This window comes from Carcharodon carcharias, chromosome 7, assembly GCF_017639515.1.
Source record: "Carcharodon carcharias isolate sCarCar2 chromosome 7, sCarCar2.pri, whole genome shotgun sequence".
NCBI lineage: Eukaryota > Metazoa > Chordata > Chondrichthyes > Lamniformes > Lamnidae > Carcharodon > Carcharodon carcharias.
In genome coordinates, this window is record NC_054473.1 from 71,712,658 (window position 1) to 71,732,304 (window position 19,647).

Genomic DNA, 19,647 nt, shown 5'->3' on the forward strand with positions numbered 1-19,647 from the left:
AGAGCAAGGGAAAAGGAGGCATGTTAGGACATAGGAGAAATTTTCTGAGAGGAGACAGGGAGGATTAATTCATAGAAGTGATGATGGTATGGGACAAAAAGAGGCGATACTGGTATAAGTATAAAAACAAGAGGTGGGTCCAGAGACGTTGTTAATGGTTAAAGACTGCCTAAGAGAAAATGGAATCAGTGGTTAAGAACTGAAGCTATTAAACTTAATGCTGTAAAGTGCCTTCAATTTACTGACTTGGCCAGAGTTGGGGAAAGATTTAAAAAAAAGCTAGCCTCTCATTTTGTAAAATTTTAACTTGACTTTTATGAAGCTTTGAAAAGGGAGGACGGGGATCTCTGTTGTGCAACTTTGCAGTAACTTATTCATGAGCACATGGAGAGTCAGAGGAGTGTCATGTGACTGAACTGGTGACCTGACACAAACCTTTTTTAAAAAAACGCATGTCACCCATGTTTAATCTGGCATTATCTTGTACCCTTATGCTGCGCGAAAGCCTTGATGGACTAATCAGGAGCTATTTTATCCAACAACTCCAGGGAATGCATTCACAAACAATCTGTTCCTAATAATGTCATTCTTTCTTTCCCCTCTAGAGCCAACTGCTTTTTGGCTGCACATTTATGCTGCAGGGTTTTTAAGGGGTTTGGAAGCCGAGCAGCCGAAGGCTTTAAATTAAATAGTGGAGGCAATGGATCAAATTTGGGAAGATGTAATAAATTGAGAAGACAAGAGGGCAAGGTAGCATTAGGGAAATGATGGAAATCAGAGCATGGCAGGAAGGGACAGAATGTACAAATTTAAGAGCATGCCAGCAGATAAGGCTAGCAGTTACAAAAATAGTAAGACAACAGAATTAAAGGCTCTATATCTGAAAACAGGTAGCATCCGTAACGAAACAAATGAATTGACAGCAGAAATAGAAATACATATGTATGATCTGTTGCCAGTACAAATATGGCTACAGGATGACAAAGACTGGGACCTGAATATTCAAAGGTGCATGACACTTAGGGAGCACAGGAAGCTAGGAAAAGATGAAGGGGTAGCTCTGTTATTTAAGGATGACATCAGTACAATGGAGAGAGATGACCTTAGTTCTAGAGATCAAAATATAGTATCAGTTTGGGTAGAGATGAAAAATATAAAATGTAAGAATTCACTTGTGGGATGGTTTATAGGCCCCATATTGTAACCACAATGTAGGACAGGGTAGACAAGACGAAGCTCGTGGGAGCTTGTGAGAAAGGTACAGCAATCATCTACATAAAGTTTGGATGAATCAGAATTGCAAAGGTAGCCTAGATGATGAGTTCATAGATTGTTTTTGAGTCAATTTCTTAGCGCAGCACATTCTAGAGCCAACCAGAGGGTAGGCTATACTAGATCTGGCAATTAATTCATGACCTCATAGTGAAGGCACCCGTAGGTAGCAGTGATCATAATATGGTTGAATTTCACATTCAGTTTGAGGGGGAGAAGAACGGATTTAAGATTAGTGTTTTAAACTTAAATAAGGGCAATTATGAGGGAATGATTACAGAGCTGGCTAATGTGAATTGGGAAATTTAGTTAAGAGATCAGACAGATGCAGTGGCAAACATTTAAGGAGACATTTCAGAATACCATGATATATTCCAGTGAAAAAAAGGAAGGACACAACATCTGTGGCTAAATAAGGAAGTTAAAGACAGAATCAAACTGAAAGAAAAAGTATACAATTCCACAAAGATGAGTGCAAAGTCAGAGGATTGGATAGAATATAAAGGACAGCAAAGAATGAGTAAAAGATTAATAAAGGAGGGAGAAATTAGAGTACGAGAGAAAACTAGCTAGAATTATAAAACCAAATAGTAAGAGTTTCTACAGGTATTTAAAAAGGAAAACAGTAAGTAAAGTGACTGTTGACCCTCTGGCATGAGTGTCTGGGGAATAAATAATGAAAAATAAGGAAATGGCGGATGAATTGGACAGATATTTTGCATCTGTCTTCACTGTTGTGGATACAAATAACATCCCAGGAATAAAAGTGTGAATAAGGAGGTGAAAGGGAGGGAGGAACTTAAAACAATTACAAACCAGGGAAAGAGTACTGAGAAAATTATTTCAACTAAAAGTTGACAAGTCCCCAGGTCCTGATAGACTTTACCCTAGGGTCTTGTGGCAGCTGAGATATAGATGCATTGGTTTTAATTTCCCAAAATTCCTTAGATTCTGGGAAGGTTCCGTCAGATTGGAAAATAGCAAATGTGACCTCTATTCAAGAAAGGAGGGAGACAGAAAGCAGGAAACCACAGGCCAGTTAGCCTAACATCGGTCATGGGGAAAATACTGGAATCTATTAATAAATGAGGTTTATAGCAGGGCACTTAGAAAATCTTAATGCAATCAGTCAGATTCACAATGGTTTTGTGAAAGGGAAATCATGTTTGGCTAATTTATTGGAGTTCTCTGAGGAAGTAATAAGCAATATGGATAAAGGCGAATGTATGGCTGTGCTATAGTTCGATTTCCAGAAGTCATTTGACAAAGGTTGCTATGCAAAATGCTCGTGATGTGGGGGGTAGCCTATTAGTACGGATAGAGGATTGGTTAGCTTACAGGAAACAGGGTCATTTTCAGGTTGGCAAGATGTGATGAGTGCAGTGCCACAGGGATTAGTGCTGGGGCCTCAACTATTTACAATTTATTTCAGTGATTTGGGTGAACAGACCAAATGTATGGTTGCTAAATTTTCTGATGATACAAAGAAAGGAAAGTAAATTGTGAAGAGGACATAAGGAGCCTGCAAAGGGATATGGATAGCAAAAATTGGTAGATAGGGCATGATGTGGGAAAATATGAACTTGTCCACTTTGGCAGGAAGAATAGAAAAGCAGCATATTATTTAAAAGAAAGAGATTGCAGAATGCTGCAGTGCAGAAGGATCTGGATGTTCTGGTACATGAGTCACACAAAGTATGCAGGTGCAGCAAGTGATTAGAAAGGCAAGTGGAATATTGGTTATTGCAAGGGCAATGGAATATAAAAGTAAGGGTGTTTTGCTACAGTTGTACAGTTGGTGAGACCACACCTAGACTACTGTGTACAGTTTTGGTCTCCTGATTTAAGTAAGGATATAAAAGGATCAGAAACAGTTCAGAGAAGGTTCACTCAACTGATAGCTTGGATGGTGGGGTTTTATCTTATGAGGAAAGGTTGAACAGGCTGGGCCTCTATCCATTAAAATTTTGAAGACTGAGAGGTGATCCTACTGAAACATATACTATCCTGTGGGGACTTGACAGGTTGGATGCTAAAAAGAGCGATTAGAACTAAGGGACGTAGTTTAAAAATAAGGAGTCTCCCATTTAAGATGGGGATGTGGGGAAATCTTTTTTGAGAGGGTAGTGAGACTTTGGAACTCTTCCCCAGAAAGCAGTGGAGGCAGGGTCATTGCATATATTTAAGGCAGAGGTAGATATATTCTTGACTAACAAGGGAATCAAAGGTTATCGAGGGTAGGCAGGAATATGCAGCTATGGCCACAATCAGATCAGCCATTGAATGGTGGAGTAGGCTCGAGGGGCTGAATGGCCTACTCCTGCTGTCAATTCATATGTTTATACATTTGTATTCAAGCCCTGAAAAAATGTGCATTGAATTTAGCACCTTGCAATTATTACTAACATTCCACAGCTTTTAAATTATTTAATACAATTGCTACTAATAGAGACCCAATAATGCAGAACACAAGTGTTCAGTAGAAACTTCACAGTCTCTGCCAAGTACAGATGTGTTGGGTTGAATGGTTTCCTTCTGTACTGCAATTTCTATGATTCCAAGTCACATTTAGTAACCAAAGTGAAAATGCCTTCAAAAATCTGGGTTGGGTAAAGGAAGTCGTTTAAAGATTATTGGAATTCATTTGTAACTGCTGTTTCTAATCCTCTCCTTGCCCTCCTCACCACACACCACCCCTTCCCCAAAAAAAATTGGCATCGCTTTGCTGTAATGTCTGGAATAAGGTCAGAACTGCCTGTTCTGGGCAGCGCTACATCCATCCAAAAAAGTCTCAAGTAAGTCCTACAAACTCATCAGGGAGAGAGGAGCATCTGCTGTCTGCACTAGAGCTGGGAGGGAAGCTTAATCACTCAATGGGACCCAGAGTACAACTTAAACGACACAGAATTTGCAGCAAAGAAACAAGCCCTTTGGAGAGAGAGAGAGATATAGAGAGGTGGAGGAGTTTACAGAGGGAATTCCACAACTTAAATTCTAGACAGCCAAAGACGCTGCAGAAATGTTGTAACGATTAAAATGTGGGGATGTGCAAGTAGCCGGAATAGAAGTGCAGAGACCTCGAAGGGTTGTAGGGCAAGAGAACGTGACAGAGATAGCAATAGGTGAGGCCACAAGAGGGATTTGACTAGAGTTTTAAAATCAAAGCATTGCCAGACTGAGAGCCAGCGTGGGTCAACCAAGTCTACAATCATTTTTATCTTCCACATGAGCCTCCTCCATCTTACTTTCTCAATATAACCATCTATTCCTTTCTCCCTCATGTACTTCTCTAGATTCTTAAGCGCATCCATGAATGTGCTCAACCACTTCATGTGGTAGTGTGTTTAGCATTCCCACCAGATTGATTCAAAAACAAATTAGTTTGAATGACTTGTTACCCCCTCAGTTGCAGAAGGATGAACAAAGTAAACTTAAATGGATCTTAATATTTCATCACAGGCCAGTGAATGCAATGGCCGACAGGCCCTGAAATCTGTTCCAAAATACATCGGAATATTTAGGAAAATCTAACGTGAGTGCCACCATTCATTAACTTGCAGCGTGAGGAGCAGCTGTATGAAGATTATGCTGCTTAGCTGTATCAAATGTGTTTTCGAATAACACTGACATTTTGTTAATGACATGGAGATGAATCAACTCTTCTTTATCAAATCTTTTCTTCTCCGCCGATGCTGCCAGACCTTCTGAGTTTTTCCAGGCAATTCTGTTTTTGTTGAGATGAATCATGCTTGAATATTGGTCATCACAAGCAGCTGAATTTAAGAAATTGTTACTATCCCTCAGAACTAAAATGGCTTTGGATTGGACACTTTTCCCAACAGTTTAGAGGTAGGATCCAGAATTAGGACTGCAATCAGTATTTGTCAGGTCAGCTATGACATCCAGGGGTCACACCAACCTCCCTGAACAGCAGCTATAGTGGTATAAGCAGAGGACTGGGTGCAAGTCGCTTCCCTGCCCAACAAACAATATTTGGTATGAGGATAGTTTCATTCATTTGATTTACATATCAGTACAGCCAGTTTGCACTATGTTCACCTCGTGCTTGTATTTGAACGTAACAAATGTGGATTGCATATGTGTTGACCTGACAGTCCCTGCTTGGGTTGCATTCTATATGCGTGTGCAATGTGCATGCACTTGTGAGAGAGAGAGATTGAATGAATTTATGGTGTGGGGAAATGCAGGTGAGCATCAAGGTGGGGAGAGTGGGGCCTCGCTGGGAGTGATCACCTTGAGTAAGGTTCTGGCATTGGAGGATGAGGTGAGAAGAGGCTGGGATACCTGGTATTTGCATGTAGAGGTGCAGTACCCCTCATTCACAAGAATCTACATACAACCAAAACTTTGTTTATATTTAAATTTAAAATATATTAAACATATTTACTATGGGAGTAGATATATTTCACTTTGGCACAGAGGTGAATGTTCTTGCTGCTAACAGATTTATATTACCTGTGCACTCTGGTAAATGGGCCTACTGTAGATCCAGGTCTGGGACATTATCAAATCACATCCAGAAGTGTGCAGTATCGTTCAGATTTTTCCAGTGCTTTGCTGCCTTAAAGGGATGGAACTTATAGAGCCAGTGCAGTGTGTGATGTTTACCAGACAATTCTGGGTTATTCTTGCATTTTTCTCCAACCCCCCAAGTAGAGGCTCAAAACAAAGCCAATGGGCTGAATTTTCTCTCTGATCTCAGGAGTGCAGAGTGGAGAAAATTCCAAACACTTCAAACCTGACTGAGGAGAAAGCGCCCTGGATCTTCAAATTTTCATTCCGAGGGTGGGCATGGATGGGGGGGGGGGGCACAAAATATAACAGAGTTGGGCCTGCCAGCCCAAGAAACAGTGTGGAGTCAGCTACAGAGGCTGCCGGGTGCCAAGGGAGGCTGGTTAAACCTTGGTGCTCTGGGTCTTCGCCCCAGTTACAATAAAAACTAGAAACAAAAAACAACCCTCTATCCCTGAACCCCCCACACACTCCCCATGTCCCATCCATGTCAACTCATTCCACCTCATGCCCCCAACCAACCCTCCATTGCTCCACCTACCCCCATGCCAACCTATGACCCTCTACCCACCCCATGGCCTCTCACAACCTCAATGTCAACCTATGCCTTTCTATCCATCCCATGGCCCCTCATACCCTCAACACCAACTTATGCCCCTCCACCCAACCCAATGGCCCTTCATAGCCCTATGCCAACTTAGTGTCAACAGACAGCTAGTGAAATTGTAAGCAGCCACAACAGGCTGTTTTTTTCCCAAAAATTAAAAGACTTTGAGATTTAAATGACTTGGCAACTTGACAGTTCCACTTTAAAAGAGAATATACTAACAAGTAAGTAGCCAGGATGTAAACCATGTGACCAGCAGACATTGCCTAGAGGAGCTTTTAGTTTAGCTAGCAGCATGTGGTGTGAAGCAATTACAGTGGTACTATCCTGCTAATAGCTATTGAATCTTTATAGTAAATATGTTTGCTGAGCAATCTTGTACTACATCTTTAAATAAACCAAACCTATGTTTATTTTACCAGTCCTCTGTGAGATTTGTATTAAGTTTGTATTAAGCAAACAGAAATATCACATTATCCATCTTCAGTGTTTCCAGTCTTTACCTTGTCCATTGCATCTCAATAGTCCAGTTACAATGAGGGACACACTACATCAAAGATGGTGGGTATCCTTTCCCACTTCATTACACTGGGGCATCAAATACTTTTCAAAATGTACAAGTAATCAAAATTAAATATCAAAGAATTATAATACCTGAATTCATAAACAATATTCCAACTGGAATATCAAATTAAATTTTCTTTCTTTTCATCCCTCTTCTCTCCGAAGGGCACTAACTGCTGTCGGGACATGGCTTCTTGGGCACTGGTAGTGCTCCAGAACCATGATGGCAATCTTCTTGTATAAGTGTAGACAGGGAATATTGGGCAGGGCATTGGACCACTGAACTCAGTCAATCCTCGCCCTGTTCTCGCACAATACCTATATGTCCACATTCTCAATAATGGGTCACTGGACATAAATTACAAGCAGGAACCCCCAGTTACTTTTCCTAGCTTCCCTAGGCCAGGGAATGGAGCTGAATTGTGGCATTCCAACAGACATTCACAGCGTGTAGACCAATGTCAAACCTGGGACTTTCTGGCTTATCACACCAACGGCAACTTGCATTTATATGGCTCCTTAACATAGTAAAACGGCCAATGGTGCTTCACAGGAGTGCTTAATAAAAGTCTGACACTGAGCCACATGAAGAGATATTAGGACAGGTGATCAGAAGCATCATCAAAGAGGTAAGTTTTGAGGTGCATCTTAAAAGGAGAGAGAAAGGCAGGTAGTGCATTCATCCATAAAGGGGCTGCAGGACTACCTTCAACTAGTTTCACTGCTTTCTGCTGTTAAAACTGACCAAGAGCCCATTAGTCTGGTTAGCACTGGATTGTACTTGTGTTGTAGTTTCACGAAATACTCACATTAAATGCTCCCAACAGATAGAGGGTTGGCTCTAAACCAACTGAGAATATAAGTCGCAAAATCGTAGAGGCTATCAAGGCTCGAATACCATGTGGTTTAGGAAGAGCAATCACGATAGCCAGAGATATACAAACTGCTGTCCACAGTAGGCCTGATAGGTGTGTCTCCAAAGTACCTACACACAAAAGAAATAGTTAGTACAATATACAACCAGTCACCTGCGCTGGTCACACAAGAGGTTCACTGAAAATCATTAAATATGGACTGTGTACCCATGGACAGGAATTTCCTATTGTGCACAGTATTTCTGAGGACAGAAGTCAACTTATGGACTTGCAGCAGGAAACTCCCATCCACACTTGAAGTTAATTTGGATATCCCTCCCCCTCCAGTCTCCAGCAAACTTGTTATCACTCTTCAGTATGGAACCAATTGCAACATATTTACAAGACTCTGTATACAAGAGCGCTGGCAGCCAAGGAATTGAGATTGAAAGACCTCTGTTCATTCAGGCCTGACATTAATTCTTACCAGCAAACAAGAAATTGAAGACAAAGCAAAATTTCTATTATCATCCATCAAATCAGAGGGGAAGTGGGTCTCGTCAGTGGACTTCACTAGCAAGTTGCTGCATAATGTAGAAGAAATTGGGCGGCAAAATAAGAGCCCGCCCCCTAATTCCAACACCACCCCCCTCCCCTACCCACAGCCCCAACTCAAACAGGAAAGTAAACAAATTTTTGGGGCACAAGAGTGTTGAACAACAATCATGACTGTTATTGGAATATGGGCCCCAGCAAATAATGTCAGCTTTCAATAATTAAAACAAGATAAAAAGGTGCCTCCAGTCATATTGTCCTTGGCAGGTCAGATAGTACACTTTTGTAAGCACAGGAGTGTTGAGCCCTGCAATGCACAATTATTCTGCTGTATATTTTTGACGCCACAAGCTCTAATCAGCATTAAGTAAATGGGTGCGCTGAATTGTTATTCAGGTCACTAAGGTGTGATTGATAAAATCGATTAAGAGGCTGCAGGCATTCTGGCTTAGGTTTTCGTCCACGGCATGATGGTGAGGAGGAGACTACCAGGGGAGGAGTTCTACCAGCTCCTTGGAATCAATGGTGACCTTGGGGAAATTTTCAGAAATTACCTTAACTTTACAATTTTTCAGGCTCCGAACATCATTCCCACCCATGTTTAGCAGCAGCCAATTACTAGTTGGGCAGTTCAGAAGTCTCGTAACTTATAGGCTTTAATTCCCTCTCAACTAATGAAGCACAATTCCAACAATCAGGATATCCAGTCCACTTATTGCTCTCTATCTTTAGGCTCCTGCTGTGGCTATTTAAACTTTCTTCCCCATTTCTGATCACGTAGCAATGGCAGATGCCTGTTGTATGAAGATTACCCCCAGCATTTTTGCAGCGATAATGATAGGAGGTACATTGCATGACAAAACACTATCAGCACCACTTCGTTTAAATTCACCCACATTTATTTTGGTAGGAGCTTCTGGCATCTGGCAAAAGTGGCCATCCTTAAAAATGGGTGTAAAAGGTTCTTATCATATTTTCCACTCCAGTAGGCTGAAGTAAAAAAGTTTAGGCTGACACTCCATCGTAGCACTAAGGGAGAACTGCCATGTCAGAGGTGTGGCCTCTCAAATGAGGTGTTTAATCAAGGCCCCATCTGCCCTTTCAGGAGAATGCAAAGATCCCATAGTATCTCAGCCAATAGTCAATTGGTAGCACACTCTCCTCCGAGTTTCAAGATTCAAGTCTCATTTCAGCCTCCGTTACTGCATTCCTTAAGATGCTAATTCCATTCCCACCTGCCCTGACCATTGTTTGCAACCTCCGTAACTTATTTGACCTTGAATTGAACTTCTGGTCCCGTCTCCTCTCTATCACCAAGACTGGCCACTTCCACCTCTGTAGTATTACCCACCTCTGTCCCTGCCTCAGCCCCCGACATGAAAATGTCAACCATGCTTTTGTTATCTCTAGGCCCAATATTCCAATGCTGTCCTGGCTGGCCTCACATCTTCTTTCCTTTATAAACTTCAGTTCATGCAAAGCTCTGTTACTCTTATTCTGACTTGCATCATTTGCCCATCATGCCTGTACTCACTGACCAACACTGGCTCCTACTGCAGCAATCCCTCCATTTTAAAATCATCACGCTTGCATTTATATCCTGCTCGGACCTCCTCTCTCTCTCTCTATCTCTGTAAACTGCTCCAGAAACTCTGCCTTCCTCCAACTGTGGCCTCTTGCTCATCCCTGATATCCTTCACTCCACCATTAAGGGCCGTGATTTCTACCTCTAGGGCCTAAGCTCTGGAATTCCCTCCACAAACCTCTCCCTCTCCCTCTAAGATGCTCCTCAAAATCTATCCCCTTGACCAAACTTTTGGTCACCTATCGCTGTGTGGCTCAGTGTCAAATTTTGTTCGATAATGTTCCTGTCTTGTGATGTTTTACAATTTTAAGGTTGCTATAGAAATACAAATTGCTGTTTTATCCTTTACAACACCACCCAAATAATTAGACAACATTCAAAATAGAGCCATGCTTTCGGGTATTTTCTACCCAGAAAATATCTGCATTCCTCATGGCCGCTGTTGTTTCTTACCATGTTCTTAAATATAAAGTGTGGCACAAAAAACTGAATGTGGCACTTAAAAGGTGACAGATAGGAAATGCGCGTTAGACATGACATATATCAAAATATAACACTACTGTGCGAACCTGTCTGAAACCTCAACCACAAAGTGAATAGCAGAACTAAAATGTTCTTTGAAACTCTTGAACTGAATATAGAATGCTACATGGGTTGCTTTTAAAGGGTGGATTATCTGCTCTGCATATGGTGTGGCAGTGGCAGAGAGGTAGGATATATAGTTTGAGATGTGCAACCACCAAAGAGCTGGGACTAAAGAGAAGGAGCAGTGTTGCAACATGCTATTCTCTCTCTCCTAAAGCAATGATGAAAGATTTACAATAGCACACTGTAAAGAGCTGAATCACTGAGGTGGACGTGCCAGAAGCTTCTTGGAAAGAGATTAAAGTGCCTCCACGTAAGTTCTTCTGCAAAATGCGAAAGCAGGTCTGGAGAGTGCTATGTTATGAAACACAGATCTTGAAGCGCACAAGTGCTGTGATGCTCGAATGGATTATTCAGACTTGATAGGAGGTCCATTCATTTGTTATCTATTTTTCGCTGAACCACAGCACCCTTTATGTCTCCTCCTTTAATCTCATCAAAGCCCTGACAGGTCATGGGTAATTAATTCAATGACCTAATGAACAATTTCCCATGAATCCGGGCCGGGTATTTAATGTTCTTTTTGGCTTTTGTCTGTTATGTTAACATCGGATGTCTGCTCAAGTCCATTTTTTCAAGGAGGAGGGGACAGATAGATACGGAACACACACAGAAAAGAGAATTCCCCCAAGTCTGATGACAGCAGTCGACAAGAGGAACATATTCAAGAAAAACCAATGGGTTTCAGTTCCTTGTATCATACAAAAACCTGCCACAAACATTTAAATAAAACCATTCATATCAAGACCAGTCAAGGAATGTTCTGTGAATAAAATATTCCATTGATCAAAACACACTTTTATAATCCAAACATTTAAAATGACAACATTTCCTACATTACAACAGTGACTACCTATCAAAAAGAATTAAATGTCTATAAAACGCTTTGCGAAGTCCTGAAATTGTGGAAGGCATGATATAAGTGCAAATAAAAAAAAACAAACAAAATACTTCAGTGTCTGGCCTTGATTTTAGGCTTTTCACCGTTAAGCTAATGATCCAATTACCCCTTTGAAATTTTTCAGCGACTGGCACATTTTAAGTTTACAAGCCCACTGTTTTGACTGCTCTGAAATTTAATGTGACCTTTTTTCTTATCCTATCTTCATCCACTGAATTTATTAGTTAGGCTTTCATCCACCTTGACTGAAGGATCAATGAAGTAATGGGCTCAGACAAGTGCATTGATATCCAAAACAAAAACAAAAATACCTGGAAAAACTCAGCAGGTCTGACAGCATCTGCGGCGAGGAATACAGTTAATACAGGAATACAGTCTCTGCATATGCTGTCAGACCTGCTGAGTTTTTCCAGGTATTTTTGTTTTTGTATTGGATTTCCAGCATCCGCAGTTTTTTTGCTTTTATCTAAGTGCATTGATATTCTGGAATGAAGAGTTGAGGTTACAGTCAGATCAGCCATTATCTTATTGAATGGTGGAGCAGGCTCGAAAGGCTAAGTGGCCTACTCCTGCTCCTAATTTGCATGTACGTATGAGGAACATACTGGTTAAGTCAGGAACTATGAACGTCCACAATGACACTGCCAGGCGTGCCAGGAAGGTCTCAGTTGTACAGTTGGCCAGTGTCAAGTGAGCAGAAATGTAATGGGGGGCAGCAAAATTGGCTGCTGCGTTCTTCAGCTTGGAGCTGATTCCAGGCCCTGCATCTCCATGCAGCTGAAAACGATGCACAGATCTCAGGAAGGCCGTGCTGTGCTACGTTTCGTCAAGCAGCATGCCAGTACTGGTTTCGAATCATCACTTGGATGAGACACTGGTGTCTTCCACGTACCATGGAAACCCAGTATATGACACTAGATACAAGATATGAAGGGAGATTCTGAGTGGAAAAGAAATAGTCAAAGGCGTGCTTACCCAGAGGTTGGTAGCATTCAACATGATAAGTTCAAGAGTGAGTCAACCAGCTCCAAGCTTGTTCTACCATTCAATTAGATCATGACTGAGCAATACCTCTACCGTGTTTATCAGATTTTTTATCAGTTTCCCTTTTTACCCTTACCTAATAAACATCTATGATTTCAGTTTTGAAAGTTTGAATTGACCTTGCATCCACAGCTCTTTAGTGGGATGGGGGCGGGGTTGGGGTTTTGGGGAATCGGAAGAGGGCTTCAGGCTTCCACTACACTTGGCATTGAAAAAGTCTTTCCTCATTTCACTCATCAATAGCTGAACTCTCTTTTTACAATGCTGCCCTGTTGTCCTGGACTTTGCCACCATAGCTTCTATATTAAGTCCCTTAGCTTCTGTTAAGTCCCTTGGTCTTTTTAAATATCTCAATTAGATCATCCCCAAATGTTATAAACTCAAGGGGATGCAGGTCCCAATTATGCAACCAGTCTTCATAATTAACCATTTGAGCCCTTGAGATAAAGAACAGATACTGTTTGTAATGATCTTGTTAGTTCCCCCATTTCACTCTTGGAGGTTGAACCATCAAACTAAAGAACAAAAGATAAAAACCAAAGTATAGAGCAAGGTATGGGAGCATTTGGACTCTCACTGACCACACCATTTGTTTTAGCTTGGAACAAAGTTGCAGGCATAATGCCCAAAGGATTGTGAATTGCACGAGACTGCTCTCATGCTGACATCTCTGTCCTCAGTCAGCTGCACTGTTTCAGTGAGGCTCAACATAAGCTTCAGGAACAGCACCTCATCTTTCAATTAGGCACGTTACAGCCTCAAGGACTCAACAATTTCAAATCATAAACTCTGCCCCCCATTTTGTATCCTTTTCTTTGCCTGATTCAGTTTCTTTGCTTTCAGTTTGCAGCACCCCTGCCCTAGACCTTTTGTTTAGTTTCTTGCCCAACTCCATTCCCTTTGGCCCTGGAGAACTAACTACTCTGTCAATCTCTCGCATCTTCCACCCTATCATAGACTTTTCTTTTTCCCCTTGTCCCAACCACCCCTTGCTTAAAACCTATGACATCTCTAACTTTTCTCAGGCCTGATGAAATGTCATCAGCCTATACTGTTAACTCTTTTTCTCTCTCTACATAGGTGCTACCCAACCTGTCAAGTTTTTTCCAGCATTTTCTACTTTTATCGCTACCAAGATATGGTCGGAATTGCAAAACTCAGACTAAACCATGATGCTTCATCTGCAAACTGGTTGGTACCAGAATAAATGGGAGCAGAGCCCTCTGTCTTTACTGACAGTATTCGACTTTAATGGGATTTAAGAAAATGATGGAAAAGCAACAAGATTACTAAAAGAAGACAAGTAAGGAGTTACCAGCTACAGACCCTTCATTACAACTCAGTCTTACAAAGGGCCCACATCTGGATGGTTAGCCTGTCCTTTTCCTTTCCAGATGCAGATGGTTGAACCTGTTATGTACTTACAGAACTTTGTTTTTATTTCAGTTTTCCAGCATTGTTTTCCTCCTTTATATCTGTAGTGGGGTTTCAATTGACTCAACAACAATACATATAGAGACCATTGTGCATCTGGTGGTTTCACCTCACACAGCAGTACAAATATAGACTTCCCAAATTAATTTTTGCAGGTACACTGGGATCCCTGGACAGTGGATGAATGCATTTCTGCACTGTCTTTCATGGCCTCACAACATCCTAAATCACTTTACAGCCAATGAAGTCCTTCTGAAGTATAGTCACTATTGGAATATAGGGAAAAGCATTGACCAATTTGCACAAGAAACTCCCACAAAACAGCAATAGGATAATGGCTAGCTCATCTCTTTTTTATTGATGCTCGATGAGGGATAAAGATTGGCCAGGACACCAGATAGAACCCCTCTTGTTCTTCTTCCAGATAGTGACATGGGATCTTATGTATCCATCTGATGGGGCAGCCAGAGCCTCAGTTTAATCTCTCAACTGGAAGACAGCACCTCCAACAGTACAGCACTCCTTCACTATCGCACTGAAATGTCTACCTGGATGTTGTGCTCAAGTTTCTGGAGTGGAACTTGAACCTACAAACCTCTGGCTTGGAGGCGAGACTGCGATCACTGCATCATGGTTTCCACTGTCCCAGAATTGATACAACAACTATAATCTGACAAACAATTTTACATATAAAAAAAGTTTGCTAGAAACTGTAAGTAGTTTTATTATTCTGGAATATCAAGCAGCCTTACCGAATACAGAATTGTACTTTAAACCCAAATGATGATGCACAACTTTGAGATAACAAGCCTGGCCATATGATTTGGCATAGAAATGTATAATCTCTAATTACCATCTCCACATCAGTTGGTTTCAATTCTTTCCAAACCATTTTGAAAGAACTTAATTTTCCCAATTGTGGGAGTATTGAAACTTCCAAGCTCTTCAGATACTGCCAGATTGTCTATAAGAAGCCATCTTCGGCTGTTTAAGTAATAGCTATGCTGTGGATTTTTTTAAAACAATAGTACGAATTAAAATTCAACAGTTGAAAAATCATTAAATTATAGAGATCCTGAATGGAGCCACTCTGTGGTTGGTTATTTAAATTTAGACCGAAATTTATAGTCAAGTGCTTGAGATGGAATGAAGTTTAAGCAGAAAAGCTAGGGAGTGAGTAAAATTATACAATGCTTCAGTTAAACGACCTTCAATCCAAATCTTTGCTGGTTAAATATATTAGGAGAGGAAGCAAATCTAAAATGGACCATAAGGCAAGTTCGAAGGCTTCACTTAAATCACATGAATTACTAAGTTGAAGAAGCAAACGGCAATCTGATTCACATGCACGTTAGTAAAGGCGACATTACCTCCTCGGACACCTTCAAACGGGTAGAATAACGCAACCAGTAGGTTCATGAGGACAGCCAGGTTGAAGGAGATGCTGCTCCAGAAGGTCATGTTACGTGAGCACCAGTATAAAACCGGCTGTCCTGTTAAAACAAACCCAGAGAGCTGAAAGTAAATGGCTTTATCATGGGTACTTATTCAACACTGGAATTAAATTCATAAATTAATCTCATTTTAGACTACTTTTAGAAATATATCAGATAAAATAAGTGGAAAAAATGAAGGTAGGTAAGATGGGGCCAGATAAACAGGGATTTGGAGTTGGAACAGCGTTACAGAGCAGTGACATGATGCTTTAAGGAGATAGCTTGGGTGCAGCGAATCTAGTGTGGGCACAAGCAACATCTTATATAGGGACAAGAGGAGACCACTATAGCCCGAGGTCTGCTGCATTCACCATTCAATTAGATCACAGCTGATTTGAACCTCAACTCCATTTGCCTGTCTTAATCAATGTCCCTTTTTATCCTGAGCTACCAATTAATCTCAGGTTTTGAAAATTTTAATTGACCCTAACCAGGGAAATAACTCTGTCAACCCCATCATATCCTTTTACTATTTTAAACACCTCAATTAGATCATCCCTCAACTTTCTGAACTCAAGGAAATACATGGCAAAAATATAGAAGCTGTGGCTGGAATCTTCTGCCCCTGCATGAGGTGAGGAAGGCAGGCCTGAAAATTTGGTTGGTTGCCATAGGTTGATACCTGACACCTTCCCACCTCCATTGGAAATAAGTTCTGGGTGGGAAGGCCTATGGTTGACCTTCCCGCCCAGCCTCCACTTGAGTCCCTTAAGTGGCCAATTAACGACAGCTTAAGGGCCACTTCCTGCCTCTGCTGCAATCTTCCAAGCTCCAGGTGGGCCTGCCGCCATGCAGCCTGCTTGACTGTTAAAACTGTGCAGCCAGCATGTCAGCTGGGTGGGTGGGTGGGTGGGTGGGTGGGTGGGTGGGTGGTGGTGATGGTGGTGTCCCTCGATCTGCACTAATCTATGCATGATCAAGGGCATGGAGGTGCAACAGGGGTTGGTTGCTGACAACCCCCATGGCACCCTTCTTGCTATGATCCCCACCCCCGAAAAAGCATTTTATCTTTTTCCTGGGTTGCTCACGGTTCTGGCACTCTGGAGATGGTGCTGTTCTGGCAGCAGCCACAGCCTCCTCCATGGCACTGCCGAGTGCAAGAGCTGTTGGCCTCTGATTGGCCAGCAGCTCTTGGCAGATGGGAGGTAGTCTTCCGGGGTTTTCAGTCTAGACAGCAGGATGATATAGAAGGTCTTTCTCCTCAGAGTCGGCACAGGTGCCTCATTATTTTTTCAGGCAGCGAGTTAGACAGGCAAGAATGGAAGATTCTGCCCATAGTTAAAAATGTCACCTTTTAGTGGTGCAATTCTGGTGAAGCTGCACTCTACCCTATCCTAAAATCAATTTATACTTCCTGAGGTAAAATACCCAAACTAAATGCAGTATTTCAGATGGGGATCTGAGCAAGACCCTGTACAACTGAAGCCTAACTTCCTCCCTTTTGTATTCCAAGCACTTGAGATGAAGGCCAACATTCCAGTCACAATTTTGATTCCATTTTGTAGCTTTTTGTATGCCTGGGCACTCAAATCGTTTTGCTTCTCCACGCGTTAAAATGCTTTTACTGAGGGTGGACATTTGCAGGACGCAGGGTTATCAACTATAAGCAAATAAGGGTCAGGTATTTTAACTGAGCCATTTTATCTGAAGCTAGGTAAATGTAAAGTCAGACCAGAGCTTCAAACAAACATCTGCTCAAAATCGCATGAAATATTACAGAGTGTAAGAACTCTTTTCAACATATTTTTTTTAAAAGGTACAATGTTCCATTAATTATTGCAATAGGGCATGGAATGAACCATTCACAATATTGCATTACAAGTGCTGAAATAGAAGGTTGACAATAAGCATCAGGGAAAGCTCAGGCTCAACATTTAGTCTGTGCTAATGCAACTCCATCCAACAGATGTGATAGCTGGCATGCTAATATTAGTTACAGCATTTCTGTGCAAGAAGAAAGGAACATTTTCTAGGTTTCTTGCTCCTGATCACTACCCCAGTACGCTCATTGCATGTGTGCGTGTGCTGTGCGTGCACATGCAGATCATCAGTGAGGACTGGGATGTTGGCCTGTGATGGCCTTCAGGATAGAAGAGCCTCCAGGCAGCCATGCTATCAAAGTTCATGCAATATGAATGCCTAATTAGATGAGGTACTGAAGTGCTGGAGCCAAGAAGCAGACCCAAAGGAAGGAGTCAACTGCCTCAGGAAAGAAGCAACAATGCTTTTTTAAAAGAAAATCCAGGTTTCATCCACATGTGCTGCAAGGTCTATTATGTCATCTGTGGTTTTCCAGGATAGAATGTGTGGGCAAATTAAACTGACAATAATAATTGATTTCTTAGTCCTGCATATGCTACGTCTACATTTTGTGGTGTCATCTTTGGTAGCTTTACCCAAAAAAGAAATGCTGACAATTGAAAAGCAGCACTGTGTTAAATGTTTTTCAAACTTTAGCTGGAGGTCCTAGTCACATGGTTATAAAATGGAATGGAGCAAAACAATAAAGATCTTGGCATGTGCTGAAAATACATTTGCATGCACCTGTTTGGCTAACGTTGAAATTATTGCAGTTAATTAACAATGATGGTGCAGGAAAGGCCCTGTTGGATTTGTCACGCCCTTGGCCATTTGCAACTCATGATTTGCTTTAAAGGCTGCAATCATATACTGGCCTCTAAAGACCAACTGAAACATTCGGGAAAACCCAATTTTGTCCATGATTTCACAGAAACGCAGATTTGAAGCATTTGATTTTTGTATGAATGCCAGATTTACTCTGGATAAGTCATAGAAAATTGAAGCAAGCTCCTATTTTTCACCTTGAGGTGAATTACACCTGTAACTGTTTTGTTATCACCAATCAACGAAGTAAGCCCCACATCCAACCCAATCCAATGTTTGGCTTCACAAAGTGACTAAATGTGTCCAATAGACACAGAGGCACTTGGCCTTGCACTTCAAGAAAGACAACAAGCAAAACAGAGTAGAGCTGCAAAGTCCTTCTTCAGGGTTGGTCCCGAACAGGGACAAAATGTGCTAACGCCCGGCTGTTTTCCCTTAAAGGTTTTGTCTTGAAGTCCCTGTGTATTACAAAGGCTGTTGTGATATATCTTATATCAATAATCCAACTGAAAGTTGGCAAGACTCATAAGGAGTTTGACTGCCCATTTCACACACGCACGTGTAAATCCTGGGGCTTCACACCATCAATTAGTGTTCAAAAATAAGCATCTTAACAGCTGAGCTGGAGACTAGCTTATCGTATAATATAAATTCACTCTGGGCATCTAAAAATAAAATACAACTTAAAGCATCTCCATTTTCGCTCAACTTTCAGCATCTTTTAAAGATAAATAAAACATAGCTATTTACATCAGCTAACTGAGAAAAGGTACTAGGTTATCTATTTCTAATTGCATTTCAGAACTTCATAACAATCAGTGCTTCCTGGTCCAATAACTTGTACTTAATAATCAACCTCATGCAACCAAATAACTAACTGAGAACATCTTGAACAGTTTAACCCAGAGGTATTTTGGTAAAGTTAGTTTTACCGTTTCTCCTGGTAGGAGGAAGCATATTCAGTGAAATTAGAAATGACCAGAAACTGAACTGGACCAGCCGTATAAATACTGCGGCTACAAAAGCAGGTCAGAAGCTAGGAATCCTGCGACGAGTAACTCACCTCCTGAATCCCCAAAGCCTGTCCTCTATCAACAAGACCCAAGTCAGGAATGTGGTGGAGTATTCCCCATTTGCCTGGATGAGTGCATCTCCAAGAACACTCAAGAAGCTTAACACCATCCAGGACAAAGCAGCCTGCTTGATTGGCACCTCTTCAAAATACATGTGCTCTGTCCACCACCGACGCACCGTAGCAGCAATGTGTACCATCTACAAGGTGCATTGCAGGAATTTAGCATGGCACCTTCCAAACCCATAACCACTACCATCTAGAAGGAGAAGGGCAGCAGATAGATGGCAACTGCCACCTGGAAGTTCCCCTCCAAGCCACTCACCATCCTGACTTGGAAATATATCACCGTTCCTTCACTATCGCTGGGTCAAAATCCTGGAACTCCCTTCCTAACAGCATTGTGGGTGTACCTACAGCACATGGAGTGCAGCGGCTTCAGAAGGCAGTTCACCACCAC

General features: G+C 41.6%; 1 protein-coding gene across 7 annotated transcripts in view; it reads right to left on the reverse strand.

Moving 5' to 3' along the window:
• The window catches only part of itpr1b (inositol 1,4,5-trisphosphate receptor, type 1b), a 492,964-nt gene that overhangs the window by 99,776 nt on the left and 373,541 nt on the right, over nt 1-19,647 (reverse strand). For all 7 annotated transcript variants that reach the window (XM_041191125.1, XM_041191131.1, XM_041191128.1 and 4 more), the window contains 2 exons: nt 15,365-15,487; nt 7,786-7,961 (listed from right to left, as the gene is read on the reverse strand). In XM_041191125.1, coding sequence (XP_041047059.1) covers nt 7,786-7,961; nt 15,365-15,487 — 299 coding nt within the window. The remainder of the gene's footprint in view (nt 1-7,785; nt 7,962-15,364; nt 15,488-19,647) is intronic.